The sequence below is a fragment of the Microtus pennsylvanicus genome, chromosome 18 (assembly GCF_037038515.1).
Source record: "Microtus pennsylvanicus isolate mMicPen1 chromosome 18, mMicPen1.hap1, whole genome shotgun sequence".
Classification (NCBI taxonomy): domain Eukaryota; kingdom Metazoa; phylum Chordata; class Mammalia; order Rodentia; family Cricetidae; genus Microtus; species Microtus pennsylvanicus.
This window is the reverse complement of record NC_134596.1, coordinates 27,872,886-27,895,566: the sequence shown is the minus strand read 5'-3', so window position 1 is coordinate 27,895,566 and position 22,681 is coordinate 27,872,886. Positions and strand designations below refer to the sequence as shown.

At 43.2% G+C, this 22,681-nt stretch overlaps 1 protein-coding gene across 1 annotated transcript in view; it reads right to left on the bottom strand.

The window, feature by feature from the left end:
- The window catches only part of Ticrr (TOPBP1 interacting checkpoint and replication regulator), a 38,444-nt gene extending 25,462 nt beyond the window's left edge, over positions 1-12,982 (bottom strand). The window contains exons 1-6 of the mRNA XM_075952494.1: positions 12,249-12,982; positions 8,408-8,687; positions 6,610-6,836; positions 4,933-5,167; positions 2,618-2,747; positions 157-296 (exon numbers count right to left, since the gene is read on the bottom strand). Of these exons, the coding sequence (XP_075808609.1) occupies positions 157-296; positions 2,618-2,747; positions 4,933-5,167; positions 6,610-6,836; positions 8,408-8,687; positions 12,249-12,911 (1,675 nt within the window). The 5' untranslated portion in view covers positions 12,912-12,982. The remainder of the gene's footprint in view (positions 1-156; positions 297-2,617; positions 2,748-4,932; positions 5,168-6,609; positions 6,837-8,407; positions 8,688-12,248) is intronic.
- Positions 12,983-22,681: the final 9,699 nt, after the last annotated feature.

Below are 22,681 nucleotides of genomic sequence, written 5' to 3'. Positions count from 1 at the left end.
TTTCAAATTTGAAATATAAAAATTTGCCTTTAGTTACCATTTCAATCTTAATTAACTTTTTATTTCTTTTTTAGAAAGTATAATAGTTTTAAATATAGTCTCAAAAGGAAAAAGGAAAAAAGACTGCCTCAAGAAACAGGCTTTCTAAAAGCATACGTTTCTTTCTGCCACGGTCTTGATTAACTTCAGTCGATTCTTCATGAGATTTTCTCTGGTAGAGTTCAGAGAGGCAGTGAATTAGCTCACTTTCAGCTTTGGAGGATTCTTCATTATCAGATGAGGCGGCCTGTAATAACCTATAAGACAAGATACATAGTATAAAGACAAATTCTAACTTTCCAAACCACCAGAATCAGAACAGGTACAGGGCTATCAACTTCATACACGCCTGCTATTCTTCAGCAGACTGACTATCCCATGAGAGCTGGAAGGTAAAGATCTGTCTCCGCCTTTTTCTCTTTCTAAAATTTTGCTGTTAATTTGGAAATATGAACTTTTTAACCAGAAAAACAGAGAAAACAGTAGAAAAAGGTAAGAATGAACCTAGCATCAAGATTAGAGATAGCGAGGTGGTGGTGGCACACGCCTTTAATCCCAGCACTAGGGAGGCAGAGGCAGGTGGATCTTTGTGAGTTCGAGACCAGCCTGGTCTACAAGAGCTAGTTCCAGGACAGGCTCCAAAGCTACAGAGAAACCCCGTCTTGAAAAACCAAAAAAAAAAAAAAAAAAAGATCTCTATTTTCTACGTTGTAAATTTTATAAAAATGATGTCATTTTTTTGCAATTGCTCTTATTCAACATATTTTTCATTTGCATATAAATATCTCTAGTTATTCATCTTTAAAAGTTTTATCAAAAGTATATGAGGGTTAGAGAGATGGCTCAGTGGTTAAGAATGTGCTGTTCTTTCATAGGACCCAGTTTCAATTCCCACATCTCTATCAAACCATCTCTATCTCCAGTTTCAGGGGACAACTCTGGGCCCCTAGGTTACCTTCACTCATGTGACATATCTATCTGCAGACATACACACCTAGATAGAATTTATCCTGGGTTTTACCATTCTAATAATTTTAAAGTGCTTTCCATATTTTTTAATTTACTGTTGTGTTTTCTGAATGATTAAAATCTGATTTGATCTTTTGGCTATCTTCTCTGCTGGCTCTCATGCCACCCTTGTTTGTTATCTGCCACATACAGCAGTCACTTTCCAGGTTCTCTTCTGTTTTGGTTTATTTGTGCACTAATGCCACACTGCCTCATGAACTAAAGTTTTACAGAAAATCTACATGTCATGGGAGGAGGAACTTTTATTTTGATCTTGGATTTTGTTTGTTTGTTTTTTGTTTTGTTGTGATAGGGTTTCTTATAGACTAGGCTGGCCTTGATCCGTTCAGAGATCCACACGTCTCTGCCTCCTGAGTGCTGGATTAAAGGCGTGCACCACTGCCGCCTGGCAATACTGATTCTTTATCCCTTCTTGTACTTGATTCTTATTAACTGGTTCTTAAATTTCTCTTTAGAAATTTAGTCAGTGAAGCCTATGTTTCTTAGTCAGTGTTCTATTGCTGTGAAGAGACACTATGACCATAGCACCTCTTTTAAAAGAAAGCATTTTGTTGGAGCTGGATTACAGTTTCAGAGGTTTAGTCCATTTTATCACGATGAGGAATAAAGGTGCACATAGACAGACATGGTAGCTAAGACTCTCTACATCGAGAGTCACAGGCAGCAGAAGAAACACACGTGCCATGGTGCATATGTAAAGGTCAGAGGATAACTTGCAGAAGTTACCCCTTCTTCCACCATGTGGTTCTTAGGATAAAACTCAAATCATCAGGCTTGGCAGCTTTAGTTACTGAACCATCTCAGCAACAAGTTTGCTTAATTTCTGCTTTCATTGACACGTAGTTCTAAATGTTTCCTGCTGCCATATATTTATACAGATAGATAAACAGTGTGGTGTTTACATGAGAATGGCCTCATAGATGCACTCACACTTGATTGTTTGGTCCTCAGTTGGTAGACTATTTAGGATTAGGAGGGGTAGCCTTGTAGGAAAAGGTGTGTGACTGGGCTTTAAAAGCCCACACCAGGTCTCATCTCTCTCTTTACCTGCCTCCAACTTAACGATCAGATGTAAGCTCTCAGCTACTGCTCCAAACCATGTCTGTCTGCCCGTTGCCATACGCCCCACCATGAGAGTCATGGACTAGCCCTCTGAAACTGAAAGCAAACACCTAATTAAATCCCTCTTTTATGAGTTGCTTTGGTCACAGTGTCTCTTCATAGCAATATAACAGTGATTAAAGGAGATAAATGTGTTTATATACTATGTATTTATATTTGACTGAAATATTACTCTAAACGCATTTAAAAGTTATCCTATTTTTCTATTCTCAGAAATTTACTTCATTTAAAAAGTGCCTTTTAGTACAAGAAAATAATACAGTAATGCAAAATGCAGAGAGCCAGCATACTGCATCAAGCTGGCAAATCTGCAATAGTAAAACATGACACTCAGTTAATTTAAGAGTAAGCTCCCTTATGACAAGCCTGTTCACATCCGACTATTGACTTTAATAATCAATATTCAAAAAGATGTATAAAGCTTTACCAAAATGATTCCATCAAGTCTGAAGTGGCACCACTGATGTTAGAGAAAGGAAACCACTTTTCCATAAGAGCTGGACTCCAGGAGCTGGTGCGACTAAGCTCCTGCTGGGCCCACTCTGGAACACAGGGGGCTAAAAGGACAGAAACAGAAGAAGACATCAGAACCAAGGAGAAAATTCAATTCTTTGTCCCTGGACTGACTCCCTCTCTCCAAAGGACACGTAAATGCTCATTGTTAACAACAACCGCCATTCTGCATCACCGACTCCTGCAGGTCAATCTTGTCTGCGATAAGGGTGGGAGGGGGTGGGGAATACAAACACAATTTGAAGCTTTTTGCTCCTATTATTCTCACAACCTTTGATCTTATTTCTGAAATATTCCTCTAAATGCATTTTAAAATTGTGCTATTTTTCTATACTAAGAAATTTACTTCCTTTTAAAAGTGCCTTTTAGTACAAGAATAAATAATGTACTAACATAAAAGCAGTCTAAAACCACAGACCAGAACCACCATATTGCATCAAGTTGGTAATTCTGAGACAGTAAGATGCGACGCCGAGTTAAAGAAGAGTAGGTTCCCTTAGAACAGGCCTGCTAGAGGGTGTTTGGAGCACCAGACCAAGCTTCAGTAGGACCTCATGAATAGGATCTTATCAGGATAGAGAATGGTGGGGAGCCTGGACAGTGAGGCATCACGCCAACTTACGTACTCCACGAAACTGAGCCATGCTAGAACACTCTGGCAAAATACTCAGAATGCTGTTTTACAGTATTCTAAATAGCTTTCTGACCTGTTTCTAAAGACTTTACAAATAGCCTACACACACTTGACAAATAAGACAATGACACAGATACAAAATAATCCATTGCTTTGGTTAATATGTATTATTTCAAATATGCTAATACATCATCCTACCTAAAAAGCAACAACTGAATTTAGAGTGAGTTAACATAAACACAATAGGAGAACACAGTACTATCCACTGCCCTCTTCCAGCCCACACTCTTGCCACTCGGCAAGAACACCAATCCCAACCTTTCCTTTTCACTCCTTTCCACAGCAGCATCTTTACCTCTTACTTATGGAATGAAAAACATGCACTCAGCAGTTTACTTATGAATATAGTGCACCTTTTATAAAAGCTGTCTATTAATTATATTACCGTGTGTGTGTGTGTAACAATGTGCACATGGAGATCAGGAGACAACTTTGTAGAGCTGGTTCTTTCTTTCTATACATGGGTTCCAGAGATCAAACTTAGATTCTCAGGCTGGGCAGCAAGTATTCTTAGTCCCTCTGAGCCATCTCCACAGTCCTCACAGTTCTTTTTGTAATTTTATTTGTCTGTGCACCACTTTGTGAAGTGCCTGTGACGGCTGTGAAGGCACCCATGATCTCATTACAGATGGTTGTGAGCCGTATGTGGGAGCTGGGAATTGAACACAGGTCTCCAGGCAGCAGTCAGTGCTCTTAAGCACTGAGCCATCTCTCCAGCCCTCATGCAGTCTTCTCCACCCCAAGCTTTAAAATTAATTTTTCAGTGTATAAAATATAGGTTTCACTGTATTTTCATTCATTTAAATTTTTTTCATTGGGACTTTTATCATGCATCATTGAACCCTGTTCATATTTATCACCCCTTCCTAACCTGTCCCAATTCTGCTGTTCCCCTTCCCACCTTCAAACAGCTCTCCAGCTTCCATGTCACATATATATGTATGTATACAGAAAGACAGGGCCCGCATGAGAGAAATATAGAATATTTTGTCTTTAAAAAAAAAGAATATTTTATCTTTTTGTACATTGTTATTACCCATGTCCCTCCTGCTTTTTTTAATCTCCTTCTACTTTTATGTCCTATGCATCTACATGTATAGTCATAAACTATATAGTAAGAGTCAAGCTTCAAAAAAAAAGCCAGGGGCCGGGACGGTGGTGGCGCACGCCTTTAATCCCAGCACTTGGGAGGCAGATGCAGGCGGATCTCTGGGAGATCGAGGCCAGCCTGGTCTACAAGAGCTAGTTCCGGGACGGGCACCAAAGCTAGAGAAACCCTGTCTCGAAAAACCAAAAAAAAAAAAAAAAAAAAAGCCAGGCTTCATCTTATGATGACTTTCAAAGTGTTCTATAGAGCCTTCAACTGGAGGCCTTCGGGATTTCTAAAACTAGAAACTTAAACTAACTATAGCTTATAATAGGGCTTGCTTTTTATCTGTCTTACAACATCCAAGGGTTCCGCTACATGCATGATGGAAAGGGCTGGAGACTGCAAACCACCTCATGCCAGGCTAATTACTGGTGGGAAAACTTACCAGAAGAAACAGGATCTTCAGATAAATTATGAACCTGATTTAGTACACTATCTACAACATCTGAGAAAAGGGATGCCTTTTCCTGGGGACCTTCAGCCGCAGCTGTCTGGAGAAAATGTCTTTGAAATTCAGCTTCTTTGGCTCGGAACACTGTGAGAATCATAGCATTGGCAGAGAATGGGGAAATAATTCCTGTGATGGGGGGCCAGCCTTCACCAGGATCCACACTGGCAACCTGCAAAGAAATGCTAATTAGTTGAGACTATTATTGTCAATATGCCTAAAAGAATATAGCCTACTAGGAGACAGAACAATAGTTGGCTAACAGTGGCAGAAGAGAACTTACAGTTACTAATTATACAGTCCCTAAATCTCAACCTATAAGAAAAAGTTTACAGTGCCAGTAATATTTACTATGTGCTTATTGTCTCTGCATCCTTCCAATTGTATTTGCTTTATTTTAATAGTGAGAAGCAGGAAAACAAGATTTATTCAATTGGGAAATAGAATAAAGAACTCCTGGCCCACTTTCTTCAAGTCTAGAATATGGCAACCAAAGTAAGCACAGCTATATATACATGCATTACACGTTTGCCGAATCTTACAACCACTTAATTTAATGATTATCACTTCCACTTTATAGGATGGATTGAAGCTTAGGAAAAAGCTCCTTGTTCAAGGTCACCTGTTGGTGAGAGAAAATGCTACTAGGTACACCTGACTTCAGAACAAAGTACTTCACTGTGAGGCAATACAATCACTGAAGGATTTAGCCAACACAACATCTGAGCAGTAGAGCTGAGAACTAATCCAGACGCCTGACTCCCCAAGCTTGTCTACCTAGTATAACCAAGTTTTGTATCACATTAGTAATAACACAATAAAGTGTTCTTTCCACTGGAGCATGCAACTCTTAGGACAGTTCCCACAGATCTAGAATCTTCCTCTAGAATCTTTTACCATAGGATCCAGAATAAAGATATTTCCCTGAGATTACAAAGGCAAAGAAAAATAAGGAATTTGAGAGTAATTTCAAAATAGGCATCATAGTTGGGTGTGGTGCTATACAGCATTTATCCTAGCACTGGAGGGGCAGGGGCAGGCAGATCTCTGACTTCAAGGCCAGTCTGGTTTACAAAGTTGAGTTCCAGGCCAGCAAGGGCTACAAAGTGAGACTCTTTGTCTTAAAAACCCAAAGCAAAAAGAACAAAAGAAGCCACCATTTTAAAGTCAAAGTTGGATATATTTGTGTTCCTTTCAGAAGACAGTTCTAAGTTTGAATACCTATTCTTAAGTTATTATATTTAATTTTACATTATACAGCTTTTTCTTAAATAGATTAAAATCAAAGTATATTATAGAATATTTAATAAATAGTGAGAAACCACCCATCATCTCATTCTCATTCAACACTCATTGGGTCAACTACCTTTTCCCTATGTAAACTCAGGTTCTTTAACTTAACTGGATTCATAATGTATGCAACTTCACAAATGGTTTCTTCACTAATAATCATCATTTTTGCTATGCTTCAGTATAAACAATATTATTTGAAAAACACCACCAATTTCAGTAAGAGTGTATCAGGTAGGCGATCCTTGGCATTTTGTGAACAAGCTTATCTCACCTCACCAGTGTGCTATTGACAAGAATCCCTCATGTGTGGAGGACACCTACCAGATGGAATTCTTCAGCAGTCAACCTGCTTACCAGCTCCTGAAACAACAGCCTTTGAGCCCCTGGACTTTGTAGCATCCAGTTGTCCGTGCCTAACTCGCTACTCATTGAGAGAGACCACTGGGCCACTGAGCCTGTTAGAAATATTTGGATTGGCTTCTGGAAATGTCTCTGATGCATGGCTAAGGGCTCTAGGGAGACTGTCCATGTTTCTTGAATTTCTTTTCCTGGTAGAAATAAAGAATATTAAAATTTTAATGTATGGAATAGTTTCTAAAAGAGATTTCATAGCAAGAATGAAAAGACAGATTTCTAGTTGAGACAGTGGGTAATGTCACTCAATTCACACTTCAACCCTCAGTCTGTGGTCTACAAGCTATCAGAGGAGGTACACAATGGGTACCAGAACTTCTCAATCACAAAAAATAAGACTCCCTGACTAGTGTGGTGGTAAATGTCCATAATCCCAGCACCCAGGTGCCTGAGGGGGAAGATAGAGTGGCCTAGGCAGCCTGGGCTACATACTGAGGTCCTGTCTCAAAGAAGACTCAAAAACAGAACTGGAAGAAAAAAAAACCCTACTTTGGTAAGATCAGAATATGGTTCAGTGATAGATAATTGCCTAGCATGTAGGCTCTAGGTTCATTATCAAGGTACCAGATAGAAAAAAAAAATCTTATAAAAACTGTATTATATATTATCTTCATAATTCTAAAGGCTGAATGGTAAATTGCTTAAACAAATGTACTCTTTAAATTTTTTTTAAATTTATGTGTTAGAAGCCGGGCGGTGGTGGCGCAGGCCTTTAATCCCAGCACTCGGGAGGCAGAGGCAGGCGGATCTCTGTGAGTTTGAGGCCAGCCTGGTCTATAAGAGCAAGTTCCAGGACAGGCTCCAAAACCACAGAGAAACCCTGTCTCGAAAAACCAAAAAATAAATAATAAAATAAATAAATAAATTTATGTGTTAGAGTGTTTATTTATGTGTATGTATATGTACATACATGTGCCTAGTGTCCTCAGGTCAGAAGAGGATGTTGCATCTCCTGAAACTAGAGTTACAGATGGTTGTGAGCCACCATGTGGGTGCTAGGAACCAAGCAGGTGTTCTCTCCAGCCTCCAAAAATACTCTTAAAAATTCTTTAAACTGGCCAACTCTTGACTCATACACCTAGAATCCCACTATTTAGGAGGTGGAGGCAGTATGACCAGCAAGCAATTCAAGGCTAGCAAGTCTGAAACCAGCTTGAGATCTTACCTCAAAAACAAACAAAAAACCACCAAGAAAAAAAAAACACTAAAAGTCCTTAAGCTGCGCATAATTACAACATAGTTTAAATTACCCATCTCTATGCAGTATTTCCCTGTGAATACAGATATATTCAGAATGAGCTTCACCACATAGTAAAATCATATGGGAAAAAATTTGTGAGGTTGTTGGTTTTTCCTGGTAACAAGAACTGTTTGAGGATTTTGTAACTTATTTCTTCTGTAATCATCCTCTTTTTATATGATCTCTAATTTACCAGTTTCTTCTACAAGGCAGTGTGCTTGGGTATCTGAACAATATCACCCTTCTTTTTTGGAAGGGCTGAAAAGTTCTTGTGAATGAGCTTGTTTCTTTCACACGTGCACTGGCAGTCCTACAATTCAGTCTTCCTGTGGTGTCTATTTTGCTTACGGATTTTTAAAATTCTTTCAGTGAAACTGAGTACTGGCTATAGGAAATGCTAAAGAAATTGGAAGTATGCCTTGAGGAAAAAAAAAATAAGATTCTTTTAAAAAGCTATTTGCTTACCTTTAACAGGGAGAAACAATGTCCCTGCAGTCTGGGGAAAGGAGGCTTCATACTCAGGAGAATTATAGAGTAAGCAGTTTACAGTGGCATCTATCGGCAGAGCTGAGATCCACGGGGAGAGGTGAGGTTCATGTGACAGCTTGCCACCACTCTGCAGTACCGTTTCCCTGACTTTAGTAAAACCCAGGCTCCAGGTTTCGGATGGCAAGATGGTGCCTCCTCCATGGTGGAGCAGTTCACAAACTGTCCAGTACCCAACGTGGTCTGGGGAGGCCCACAACTAAAATGAACATGACAAAGAGCTTAGGTTAGTGTAAATTAAGCATTTATGAATAAACTAGAGGAAATTGGGGAAAAGTTGATACCAACATTAAAGGGTCAAATTATACAATTAATGTGCCTGTTGAACCAAGTACAAATAACGGTTAGCATCTATTACTACACAGTCATAATTACCACATAACATTCCTTCAAGAAAACAGAGTACCGGGGAGATGACTATCAATAAAGAGCTTGCCTTATAGGTGTAAGGACTTGAATTCAAACTCCAGAACCCAGGTTAAAAAGCCAAGCACAGTGACACATGCTTTTAATCCTAGCACCCAGAAATAGAGTGTTTATCTTTAGGGCACACTGGCTGGCTAACCTACTTGGTTGAGTTCCACTTGAGCACACCACCCAAAATTGCCTACTGCCCTCCTACACACATGAAACACAAATGAATATAAACTACACAGAAAGAAAAGATTCGTTTTTTTTAAAGTAGCCCTCTTTTTAGTGCTTTTCCTGTTTTATTTATATGCATATATCTGTATAAGTATATGCAGTGTATGTGGGTGTCCTCAAAGGCCAGCTAACACTACGTACAGTTATGAACTGCCCAACATGGGTGCTGGGAACCAAATTCAGGTCCTCTTAGGAGAACAGCAAATACTCTTCAGTCCTGGGTTGCTCTTCCAGAGGACCCAGATTCAATTCCCAGCAGCCACATGGTACCTTAAACTATCTGTAACTCCAATTCCAGGGGATCTGACACCTTTTTCTGAACTGCAAGGGCACCAAGAGCACAAGTAATTCAGACATAAATGCAGACAGAACACAACCAGTCCAAGAATGAAACCACCTTCATGTTTGTAAAAATGACACTTCCATGGACTTTGATGGATCAACTAAACGTCACAGCACTTGGGAGGCTAAAGCAGGAAGACTGAATTCCAGGACAACCTGAGCTATACACCGGTTTCAGTTTTAAAAACAAAAAACACAATATATTCTGAAAGTTTTCTTTCAGTTGTGCACACCATCTAAGTGTTGTAACAGCAAATAACAACTAATTCATCAATTAATCTGTTATCATACATGCAGTTCACTGCTATATGGAAGGAAGCAAACTAGCTCAGATATCACTGTTACGACTTTTTTTCTGCCAAAAGGATAGAAGCAAATCTATTGAAACTGCTTCAGCCAAGACCAGCTTGGAAAGGTAGAGTGGGGCTGTTTGCAGATGAAGGCAAAGCTTAATAGAGCATGTTGACTTTTCATTTACATGTGTTAAGTATATATATATATATATATATATATATATATATATATATATAATTTATCATGTGTATGTATATATGTGTATAGATATATATTTATAATTTATTATTATATGTATATAGGTGTTTTTCTTGAATGTATACACCATTTGCTTGCCTGGTGCCATTCAGAGGCCAAAAGAGGATGTCAGATCCCCTGGAGGTAGAGTTACAAAAGGTTGTAAACAGGGAGCAAGGAGATGGCTCAGTGGTTAAGAGCACTGGCTGCTCATCCAGAGACCCAGGACCCAGGTGGAAGCCACAACTGTTAACTCCAGTTCCAGGGGATTCAATACCTTCACATAGACATACAGGCAGGTAAAACACCAATGCACATTAAAAAGCAGGGCAGTGGTGGTGTGTGCCTTTAATCCTAGCACCTGCCTTTAATCCCAGCACAGGGGAAGCAGAGGCAGACAGATATCTGTGAGTTCAAGGCCAGCTTGGTTTCAAGATGGCCAGGACAACGGTTGAAACCTTAGCTCAGAAAAAAAACAAAAACAAAAAGCTGTAAGCCTCCAGGTTGGTGCCGGGAATTGATTACAGATCCTCTGAAAGAGCAATCAGTGTTCCTAACTTTAGTCATCTTAACACTTAACATAATTTTTATTTGTTTTTGCTTTTTTTTTTCCAAGACAGGGCCTCACTGTGTAGCTCTAGTGAGTCCTGAAACTCACTACATAGACCAGGCTGGCTTTGAACTCAGAGATCCACTATACCTAGATTTAACAAAATGTTTTCATTAGACCTGGAGGGATGGCTCAGCAGTTAAGAGTACTGGCTGCTTTTCTAGAACCAGGTCCACTTCTTGGCACCCACATGGCAGCTGGCAACTACCTATAACTACAGTTCTAAGGAATCTGACACCATCTTCTGGCCCCTGTGGACATACATGCAGACAAAACACCCATACGTAAAATAAAGCCAAACAATTTTGATTAATTCTTGGAGAATTTCTTTTAATGTATTTGATCATATTTACCTCCCATTTTTTCCCCCCTAAATCTTAACATTCTGGATGATTATTGCTGATTTCTCATCTCTAGTCTTTCTATTTCACCAGCTCCTGGTTTAGAGCTGTGTATTCTAGGAAGTGGAAGCTCTCCTCCTGTTTAAATCACTGTCCAAATCTTCTCATTGAACAAAACAAAACCCAGATTCAAGCCAGGCCTGGTGGAGTAGCACTTCGCCTTCCCAACTCTCTGTTCTCCCCAGTGCTTCATGGATCCCCAGGTCCTAGTCTTTCTATTTGTAATGTACAAAGTTCATTCCCAGCTCACACTCTTCTCTAAGTCTGGGAATGTTCTTTCCAAGCTTTCACGGTCTTCCTCATTCACTGTCCAATTCTGCTAGGAAAGGCCTTCTTCCCTAAGGACACCTCTAACACAGTAACCACCTGCCTGGCCTCACCCAGCCCTTCTTTTCTTTGGAGCAAGTTTTGAAATCATCACTTATTTGCTCATCTGTTTAAGACATCTTCCACACTAGAAAATAAACTCTATTTTAGGCCGGGCGGTGGTGGTGCACACCTTTAATCCCAGCACTCAGGAGGCAGAAGCAGGTGGATCTCTGTGAGATTAAGGCTAGCCTGGTCTACAGAATGAATTCCAGGACAGGCTCCAAAGCTACAGAGAAACCCTGTCTTGAAGAAAAAAAAAATAAAGAGTATAAACTCTATTTTAGCGGCTTGTTAATTCATATCTTTAATAAATAATGTAACAGAAATAAAAATTAAACTTTATATTTTCACCTTATAATTTTACATATATACATATGAAAGTTACCAGGAGGTCAAGGTTGAGATTTTTGTTTGCTTGCTTTTTTTGAGATAAAAATCTTTCCATGCAGCCTAGCTAGCTGTGACAATCCTGCCTCGGCTTCCCATAGGCCATCATCATTCCAGGGCAGCCAGGACAACACAGAGTAACCCTGTCTCGGAAAAACCAAAAAAAGAAAAAAGATCCGTGGCCTGGCCGAACCAAACTTCCACATGCTGGAACAAAGTACTGTGCAGGAAAATTAAGTACGCGAAAGCACACAGCTACCAAAGCGCAGAGGCTCTTTCACACTCGTACTTAGTAAATACCCAGAATCTACTCATTTTGTTGGAGAAAACTGTCCCTCTTTGGGACCCGCAGGGGTTTCCTTCGGAAGGGACGCGGGGTCATGATGCACCGTTCATTTTGGGTCTATGGCCCTCTACAGAGCCTCCAAGTTCTAGCTGGCGGGGAGTCCCGGATCCGAGACTGCTCTCACCTTACCTTGGACCGCTCGGTGGTGTCCACCCAGTACAAGGTTATATTTCGGGCGATCATGACCTCCTGGACCCTCTTGGGCAGCACCTTCTCCATCACCTGCCTGGGGGTTAGCGGCACGCGTTGGGCCTGGGCCTCGCACCCGGACACGAACTGCAGCAGCTCCCTCTGCGAATGCGGACAGGGCGCCAGGAGGAAGACGGCGTTCCCAAAGCCCCCGAGCGCGGCCTGGGCCTCCCGGGCCTCGCTGTCGGCGTCCAGCAGTCTCCGGCCGCTGCTCCGCAGGATGGGCTTCGTGGGAGACGTGATCTCCGGCCGATCCCACTGATAGTCTAGGAGCGTCTCCATCAGGGCGCCGTGTGTGTGGGTGGCCCTGGGCGTCGGGCCGGGCAGGTGGGCGCCGGGAGCGCGATCCCCGAGCCTGGCCTCCAGCTCCTCCTCGAAGTCTTCCCAGGAGCGGCTCCCCAGCTCGCGGAAGTCAGACACGCGGGAGGGTCGGCTCCGGGCCCCCTGGGAGTCGAAGAACTTAAAGGCCCAGTGGACCCGGGCCAGGCCGAAGCGGCAGCTTAGGTAAGTGAGGAGGCGCAGGGCGGCGCGCCGGGCCGGGCCGTGGCGAGCGGCTTCGCCCGCGGTGTCCACCAGCAGCAGCACTTTGTGACAGCAGGCCATCTTCGGCCGCCACCGGGCTCAGCCCCGGACGCGCGTTGCCCTCCCCGAGGCAAGGCACTCTGCTCAGTGAACCAGCGCCATTGCCCGCTTCTCTAAGGCTCCAAAGCCTCCCGCGCTCCGCGACAGCTGCCGCTATTGGAGGAGCTAGTTCCCAAGCTTGCTTCTTATTGGCTGCGAGCTGAACGTAAGTTACGTAAGCACTCCTATTTTTAACCCTAACTGGAAGGAGTGTAGAAAAGCTCCGCTTGATTGGTGGAGGATGTGACTGTGGGCGGGGCGATGAATTCCGGGGAGAAACTCAATCCTTATTGGCCTGAGCCTTCGTTTTAAAATTTAAAGAGGCGGTACTTCGGGGGCGTGTGCGTGTGGGAGGCGGGGCTTGTTTCCTGGGACCCCGGAGCCTGGGCGGTGTGTGGGCAGGGGTTTGGCGTGGCTTGGGTCAGGCTTTCTTTAGACTACTCTGAAGTCATTAGAGAACAGAATCCGATGACGGAGGCTTTAGTTTTTTTCAATAAAGATGAATTTCATAATCTCCACTCTCGGGAGGAGAAGGTAGGAGGATCAAGGGTTCCAGGCCAGCCGGGCAACAGGGAGTACAGTGGAAGGGATGTGGATCCCGTGAAGGACAGGAAGGCAGGGGAAAGGTTTCCGGAAAGGAAGGGAAGTGACAGAATTCGGTATACAGACCACTAAAGGAGTCAAAATAGAAGCAGTGAGATCCACGAAGAGTCTGCAGAACATCTGGGAGGCTGTCTTACAAACTAAGGAAACAACCAACACACCAGAGAGTACCTAAGTCAGTTCTTTGGGTGCAAAAAAAAAAAAAAAACAAAAAAAAAAAAACAGAACGTCTATATTCCCAGAACCTGCCTTTAAAAAAATATCTTAACCCTCATCCATTCAATAGATGCTAGTGTTTTGTGGCATTTTGTTTTAAACTTGTTTTTTTTTTCTGATTATTGTGACTTTCTCTTGTATCCCAAACAGGCCTCAAATCGGTGATGTACCTTGAACCTACCCCGCCTCCGCCTCCCCAGTGCTGGATTGCAAGCATGCCCCTATTAAATTCTGTTTATGGGGCATTGGGAATCAGATCCCCAGCTTTGTGCATGCTGGACAGCCAAGCACCTGTACCAACATCTCCAACATCCATAGGTGTTTCTTTTTCTTCTTTTTAATTTATACATGTTGGGGGAATGGTTGCTGGTGATGGAACCCAGGGCCTGGTAAGTACCTGTTGACAATGCTCTCTCTCAGCCTCACCCCTGGCCACTAGATTCTACTTATTTTATTTATTTATTTTTAAATCTTAAATGTATGAGTGTTTTGATATCATATATAGGTACCATGTGCGTGCCTGTGGACAGAGATCAGAATATGATGTTGGATCCCCTGGAACTGAAGTTACAGATGGTTGTGAGCCACCATGTGGGTGCTGGGAATTGAACTCCGAGCTTCAGCAAGAACAAGTGCTCTACACCACTGAGCCGTCTCTTCTGTCCCTCATATGAGTTTTTGTTGTACCAGATTAAGGGGATTTAGAATTATCTGATTAACATAAAATTTCTTTCCAAAAGAGGCCACATGGCCTTGTAAAATTTCTGTAATAAAGCCACATATTAATGTTAATAATGCAATCACAAATCAACACAAAAATAATGAATATGACACCATTCCTAGAATGCCAACCATATTTTGAAGAAAGAATAAGATAACTTGAACAAATCTTATACTTAAGTTGTCCAGATAAGATTTGGAATTACTGAGACTGTTAAATTTTTGTTAACATTGTTCTATTTTTAATAAAAAAGACATTGACATGCATCTCAGATTGGCCTGTATCTCTCTCTCCCTGGTCCTCCTGCCTCAGACCTCCAAGTGTTGGGATTACAGTGTGTACCACCATGCTGGGTGAGGGCCTTTGGAACAGATTGTTTTTCTTATAAGGATAAAAAACCATGGCCCTTAACATAAATGTGTGTTGTACTTTGAAATATTAGCTGGGCATGTTGGCATGTTCTTATAATCGAAGCACTTAAGAGTAAGTCTGAGACAGGAGAATCCAGAGTTCTTGAGCTGTGTTGCAAAAACTCTGTCTTAAAAAAAAAAAGATGAAAATGCCAATGGTGGCTTGCCTTTAATCCCAGCACTGGGGAGGCAGAGGCAGGTGGATCTCTGTGAGCTCAAGGCCAACTTGATTTACAGAGTGAGTTCCAGGACAGCCAGAGCTGTTACAGAAAAACCCTGTCTCAAAAAACAAAACAAAAAAAGTATGATTAGTTGGGCATGTAAAAACGTCTTGCTACTTATTTATATTATTGTTTCTAAGTTTATTTTACACTTCATTATATATGTATTAATAGAAAAGAGCTGAGCATGGTTGCACTGTGCTTTTAATTCCAGCACTCAAGAGGCAGAGACAGGCAGATCTCTGAGTTCAAAGCTAACTAGGTCTACGTAGTGAGTTTTAGGCCAGCCAGGACTACAGTGTGAGTCCACACTATGTTGGGTCTCAGAGAGGTGGGAGGTGGGGCTGGAGCAATCGTGGTAAAGATCAGTTGTTGCTCTTCCAGAAGACCTGGGTCCATTCCCAGTATGCATTGGTAGGTAGCTCACAACCATCCATAACTACAATTCCAGGAAGTCTGATGCCCTTTTCTGATTGCCATGGATACCAGACATGCATGAAGTGTGTATACATACATGTATGAAAACACTTCTACACATAAATATTTTTAAGTCTCTACACATAACTTGCTGATTAAATGTACATATTGTTGGGAGCCGTGCGACCTAGTTTCAGACCAGTATTTGAGTACTTGTCCACGGGTCTCCAGATGAGGCACAGCCCTCGGGGACAATCTCACTCGGCAAGGACCAACAAGTGGACTATGGTGCAGAATACTGCCGTGACCACATGGCCTGTATGCTCTCTTCTCTCTTGTAATGTTGATGATTCTCTTGGTGGTTTTAATGTCATTTTGTCGATCATGCATGGGACAGATGTGATCATTCCTGGAAATCCCATTTTTTTCTCAAATATTTTCCCCTAAAATTCTTTGGGAGCTGATGTTTCTCAGATTTCTTGTCTGGGAATGGCAGCTGTCACTTCAGACCCTGGGAGCTGTTCTGATTCTGATAGGAAGATCACCTTTATTTCTATAAATATACTTTCAATGGGATTGTTTTGAAAATGGGTGCCTATGTTTATCTCCTTTAGTTTTGTAAAGACAGGATCTGGCTCGGTATTTGGCCAAGCTAGCAAAATGATAAGTGTTGTTTATGATTTAAAGATGTTTCGATGTAAAAGTTGGGAAAATACATACTTGACATATTTATTTTTGCTGGAGGTTAACATTCAAAAATAAGAAAAACTTGTTTGTTAGTATGGAAAAATACGCTCGTTTCTCCAGATAAATAAAGACGGCTAGAGCTATTCAGGGCGATCCACTTGTGTGAAATTCATCTGGTGGTTGGACAGTTCATTTCTTAGCACCAACACCCCTTCCCCATCTCAGGACCTGAATCCAGGCTGTGGCTGGACCACAACATATTTTGGGGATATAGATTCAACACCTTTCTATGTGTATTTTGTTTAAAGATATAAGTCTGCATATAAGCCTACATGCCAGAAGAGGGCACCAGATCCCATTATAGATGGCTGTGAGCCACCATGTGGTTGCTGAAATTGAACTCAGGACCTCTGCAAGAGCAGCCAGTGCTCTTAACCTCTGAACCATTTCTTTAGCCTCTCTGTATGTTACTTTTAAAAGATTTCTTTTATTATGTTTAATCATGAGTAGGTATTTTTATCTGCGTATGGGCATGTTCACATGAATGTAGGTGCCTATGGAGTCCAGAGGCTTCAGGTCCCCTGGACCTGGAACAGTTGTGAGCTGTCTGATGTGGCTGCTGAGAATTGAACTCTGGTCCTCTGGAGACCAACAAGTGCTCTTAACCAGTGAGCCATCTCTCCAGCCCCTCTAATGTGTTCTTAAGGGGAAACATCAAATAAACGTGGAGACAATTGGTCTACACTTTATGGCAGTGACTTTGGACCAAGGTTCCTGGGGGTGCGGGGAATGTTGAACCACGGTTCTGTTAAAGATACTAACAGTAGCTGCCCACAGATTGCAGGCTATGATAATAACTTCGAGGTTTAGGCCCTGAAAGATGATTTAAAAAAGTAGAGGAATAAGGAAGCGATGGTAAGGAGGGGGCAGAGTATCAGGCTCTAATCAGGCAACGTGATTAAGATGCCAGCTGGACCCCCATGATGATTTGTCAGCTTGATGCTACCTAGAATCACCTGGGATGGGTATCAGTGAAGGACCGTCTACACTGGATGGGCCTGTGGGCCAATCTTTGGGGGGTTGTCTTAGTGAAGGCAATGAGTGTGGGAAGAGCCAGCCCATGATGGATGGTACCATTCCCTAGGCAGAGGGGCTTGGACTATATGAGTGAAGAAATTCTAATGGGCGCCAGCAGATGGGCATGCATAAATTCGTTTCTCTTTGCTCTTAACTGTTGACTGCCTCGAGTTCCTGCTGCCGTAAGTTCCTGCTGTCTTGAGTTCCTGCTGCCTTAAGTTCCTGTTGCCTTGCCCTAATCTGGACTTGTGAGCTAAAAATAAACCCTTTCACCTCCTAAATTGCTTTTTGTCAAGCTATTTATTTTATCGCATCAGCAGAAATGAAACAAGGCTAATTCCCCAGGTGGGAAGGCTTCAGGTGTGCTGTTAGATAGGCGAGTATAGAGAAACAGGGAAAAGCTGGGGCAAAGAGGTAACTTGGAAATGATGCGTACCTAGCTGCCATTTAAAGTCCTACGCCTGGATGAGCTCCCCTAGGTGTCTCAGCGCCAGGTGAGGGGTCAGGGGACGGACTGCCATCTGAGTTGTGGGTGTGAAGAATGGCAAGGACAGGTGCTTCCCGATTCAGATAAGAAGGCTGGCTACACAGTCCTCATGGCTTTGATGACCAGTAAAATGAATCCTCAGTCAGTAAATTGAAAATCGGTGGTAATACGGACCTTCAATGATGTTACAAAGCTTTTGGCTTCGGTCGGGCAGAGCTAAGCCACTAAGAGCTCCCTTGGGCAACCTTGGAACATCCAGACAAGATGGAGTCATGTAGATATCCATGTCTCAGTGTCAGAACCTAGACTGGCATTTCCCAGCCACAGTTTTTGGACAGCTGAGTTTTTCTTGAGCTTTGAGATGACTAGGGCCTGCTGGCCTACTCCTGCTGCCCTGAGGAATCGCATACACTTGTGTGTGACAAAGTACTACTGCTACAATGGCTTGGGGTAAATTTGAATTTCAGACTAACATTAAGAATAATAAAACTGGGCGAGAGCTCTGTGGTTAAGAGCACTTGCTCTCGGAAAGGACACAGGTTTGATTCCCAGCCTCCACATGGAGGCGTCCCGCCTCCTCAGGCAGCAGGCATACACATGGTGCACTGACGTGCATGCAGGCAAAACACCCATACACACAAAATAGTAAAATAAATTTTTAATAAAATTTTTATTAATTTATTATGCATATATGCCCGCCCGCCAGAAGAGGGCACCAGATCTCATTACAGATGGTTGTGAGCCACCATGTGGTTGCTGAGAATTGAACTCAGGACCTCTGGAAGAGCAGCCAGTGTTCTTAACCTCTGAGCCATCTCTCCAGCCCTAAAATAATTTTTTTTTAAAAAAGGACAATAGATTAAAAATATTCTTTTTTTCTGATCCAGGGAGATGAGTCACTAACCTGGTGACTGGAGTTCAATCCCCAGAACCCCACAGAAAGCCAGAGCAGTGGCTGCCTGCAATCCCAGCACTCCCACAACAAAAACGGGAGGCAGAGACAGGAGAAGCCGCTGGAAGCTTGAAGGGCTGCTAGCTTGAAATAACAGCGAGATCCTGCCTCAACAGGCTGAAGGAGAAAGCTGCTCCCCAAAGCTGTTTACACCTGCCCATTCGACCAGCAGGAGCTGTGATGAAACTTAATCTCACTGACTCAGAATGCAGAGTGCTTAGGTAGGAAGTGAGATCTTCAAAGGCCACCCCAGTGACCTACCTCGGTCCACAATAAAAAAAAAAAAAAGCCACCACTGAACTTGGGACTAAATGCTCAAATACGTGAGTCTGTGTGGACACTTCATTTTCAAGCCGTAACAAGTCGTGTCTTTCTCTTTGTAGCCTTACTTAGCAGAATGCATATTCAGTAAATTGCGTTAAAATATTACCAAGAATTTATTTCTCCTGTTAGAATAGCAGGCCGATATCATAAAGTACCACCAGGGGGCGACGGCAGCTCTCCATCACTGGCTCTGACTTCTGTTTCACACAGAGCTGCTTGACCTTAATTTGCCTAAGAAAAGCAGAAACCAGGGGTTTATTGAGATCCTCCCCGCACCCGCGACACCCCTCAAAAGACCTTGGGTGACTGAGAGGCTGCACCTGGGACACGTGAGTCCCCTTCTTTTGGAGAAAGCTGCTTCCTTCTCTCCCCCACAAATAGAAGAGAAATCAAGTATTTTTAGCACCTAGTGGGACGGTCGTGATTCTGGTGCTATTTTCTTCTTCCTTCTACAAACGAGGGAACTGAGGCTCAGACTAATTCTCACAGCTAGCAAGAGAGGCCCAGGACTGGGTTTAGTCTCTGCTGAAGTCCTCACTGCTTTCCCCGAAATACGCGGACCCTCAACCCTCATCTTCCCACCGCCATCCAGCCAGCATCGGGTGGGCATTTAGTGCTCCCGTGGCTGGCAGCGGATACTAGCTAGGGAAGTTGTGTCTCATCCCTCCTGACTGCACGCCAGCAAGCCTGTGTCATATGCCTGTCCCCACCTTTCCTGAACGAGAGCATTATCTACGCTGACCTTTGAGAGCTCGAGGAATTAGGGGCCAGGACTGTGTAACTTCAGGCGCCTATGCAGAGTAAAGTGCCAAAGCCTAAAAATGGGAGGAGCGGCCATGAAGAGATGGCTCAGCACTTAAGAGTCCTTTTGCTGATCTTCCAAAGGACATAGGTTCGAATCCTAGCACTCACATGGCAGCTCACAGCTGTCTGTACTCCAGTCCCAGGGGATCTGATGCCCTCTTCTGGCCTCCTCAGGCACTAGGCACACACATGTTGCACAGACTTACTTACATGCAGGCAAAACACCCATACACATAAAAATGAATAAAAATTTATTTTTCAGTTGCGTGAAAGAGATTTCTCAGTGGTTTTTAACTTTAATTTTTAGTTTTCATGTGTATGTGTGGACATGTGCATATGAGTGCAATGCGCTCGAAGACCAGAAGAGGGCGCTGCATCCCTTGGGGCTGGAGTCACAGGCATTTGTAAGCGACAGGATGTGGGTGCTGGGAGCAGAACTCAGACCCTCTGTACACTCTCTACTGAACCTTCTCTCCAGCCCCTCCAACCTCGAGACCGAATGCTTAGAAGGGACCTGGTTTAGTTAGACATCTGATGGTGCCACCTTTAAATTCTTAAGCGTATTGCATTTTATTGTATTCGTTGTTATTATTTTGGGGGTTTTGAGACAGGATCTCACTCTGTAGCCTTGGCTGGCATCAGTCATCCTGCTTCTGCCTTCCATGTGCTGGGATCCTAGGTGTGAATCACGATGCCTAGTGAAGGAGATGCCCCAATAGTGGGGCTTCCTCCCAGATCCCGGATTAGACACAAACCACACTCAGACACCTGAGCCGTGGCCGTAAACTCTTAGAAGGAAGCAAAGAGAAATAACATTCTTTTTTCTTTTTGAGGGGGGAGAGGGAGTCCTGCTTGTTTGTTTTGTTATTTGTTTCAAGAGAAGATCTCTTCATTATGTAGCTTTTTTGTTATTGTTGTTCTTTTGTTTGTTTGTTTTTGAGACAGGGTTTCTCTGTATCAGCTCTGGTTGTTCTGGAACTCATTCTGTAGACCAGGCTGGCCTCGAACTCAGAGATCCACCTGCCTCTGTTTCCCGTGTGCTGAGATCAAAGGTGTGTGTGTGTGTGTGTGTGTGTGTGTGTGTGTGTGCCTGGCTGAGAAATTGCATTTAATGAACACTTTCTGAATACAGGGCATCAAAGACAAGAGCATTCATATTTAATTCTCCAAAAAACCTACAGGGTCTTTTAAAACCCGCCATTTGTACAGCTTGAAATGGCTAAGTAAATTGCTGAACGTCTCATGGATGACTGAAGGGACTCCCACTTCAGGGTGGGAGGGGGATGGGGGACATTCTTGTAAGCTAAAGGCTTGAGACTCTGCTCTCTTCTCAACCCCACCCCCTCACACTCCAGTGGCACTCACTGGGCAAAACCTGTCTGCAGGCTGGTGGTGTGGTCCCAGACTCCCTTGGCCCTGGCCCTCCCTTTCCTGGCCAGGGGAGCAAGCTGTAACTGAGGGCAGCGAGGCATGGCCTAGTCCTGCCTTATCACCAGACACCCCTCATGTCAGGTGACTGTAGACATGACCTAGAACATTGCGGCTGTTTATAGATATGGAGATTCAAAGGCTACAGGGCTAAAGGCCTTGGGGAGGCGTCTCCTTCTGGAGGCCACCAGGAGAGGGGCCAGAGTAGATGGGCGGCATGGGATGCCTGAGCAGAACTGAAGGTCCTTATGAGACCAGAGCCCTCTGAAGCCTGTCATACTGCAGAGCTCCCATCCTGGCTCTCGTCAGCCCCCGGTCCTTCCCAATAGAGGACACGTTTACTCCAGAGGAAGGGGCTTAAATCCCTCTTGATACACTAAAGGGGTTATAAAGGCTCAGGAAATGAATGAGCTTCTGGGTGTAGTCTGTAATCCCGGCACTTGAGAGGTGGAGGCAGAAGGAACAGGAGTACAAAGCCATTCTTAGGTAGGTAGTGAGTTCAAGATCAGCTTGAACCTCAAAACACTAATATATGTTCACATTGTTGCAAACCACCGTCTCGTTCATCTCAGGAACTACTTCAGTATTCCATACCACATATCCACAGCTTAGAAACTCTGAGTTTCTCTCTCTCTCTCTCTCTCTCTCTCTCTCTCTCTCTCTCTCTCTCTCTCTCTCAGATGAAACTATGATATGGAAGGCCAAAGCAGTTTTGAACATGAATGGGGGTTGGTAGTTTTGCAACAGTGTGAAAGTATTTATTTACCCCTGAACTGAGAGATATCCTTAAAATGATGAAAAACATCATCTTTATCTTACATAATTTTTATTGCAATTTCAAAAATGTGGCGTTGATCAGTTTTCTCAGTGGTACAGCCCCTGCCTGGCATGCCTGAGGCCCCAAGTATAGTTCCCAGAACTTGGAAAGTTTGAGGAAGGGAGAGGAAGAGGCCAGAAGGGAGGAAGGGGTAGGGGAGAAAAGGACCTGGGGTAGGGAGTGGGGGAAAAGAACAGAAGGAGGGAGGGAAGGCTTTCAAGATTCACATACAGTATTGCAGGGAGGAAAGGAGTTAAAGATAAAACTGACAGTCTTCGGGGGAGCTGGTGGGGATCCCTGAAACCTGTGAAGGAAGGTGTTTCCAGCCAAAGGGAGACTCAGGGCAGAACATGGGCTCTAGCCAGATTCAGATGTAAGCAGAGGCATTAGGAAATTGTCCTCCCCAAGCCTCTGGCTGCGCATCCCAACTCCCCACACCTTCTCTAGCTTGGAGAGTTAAGTCATATTTGGACAGGGTCCTTTGAGAAGTGCTACCCACAGCCATAAAAAGGAGGCAAAATTTAGACCAAAATAGGTCCTCTTCAATCAGAGATAGCATCTACATCAAAATATTTTAACATTTTTATT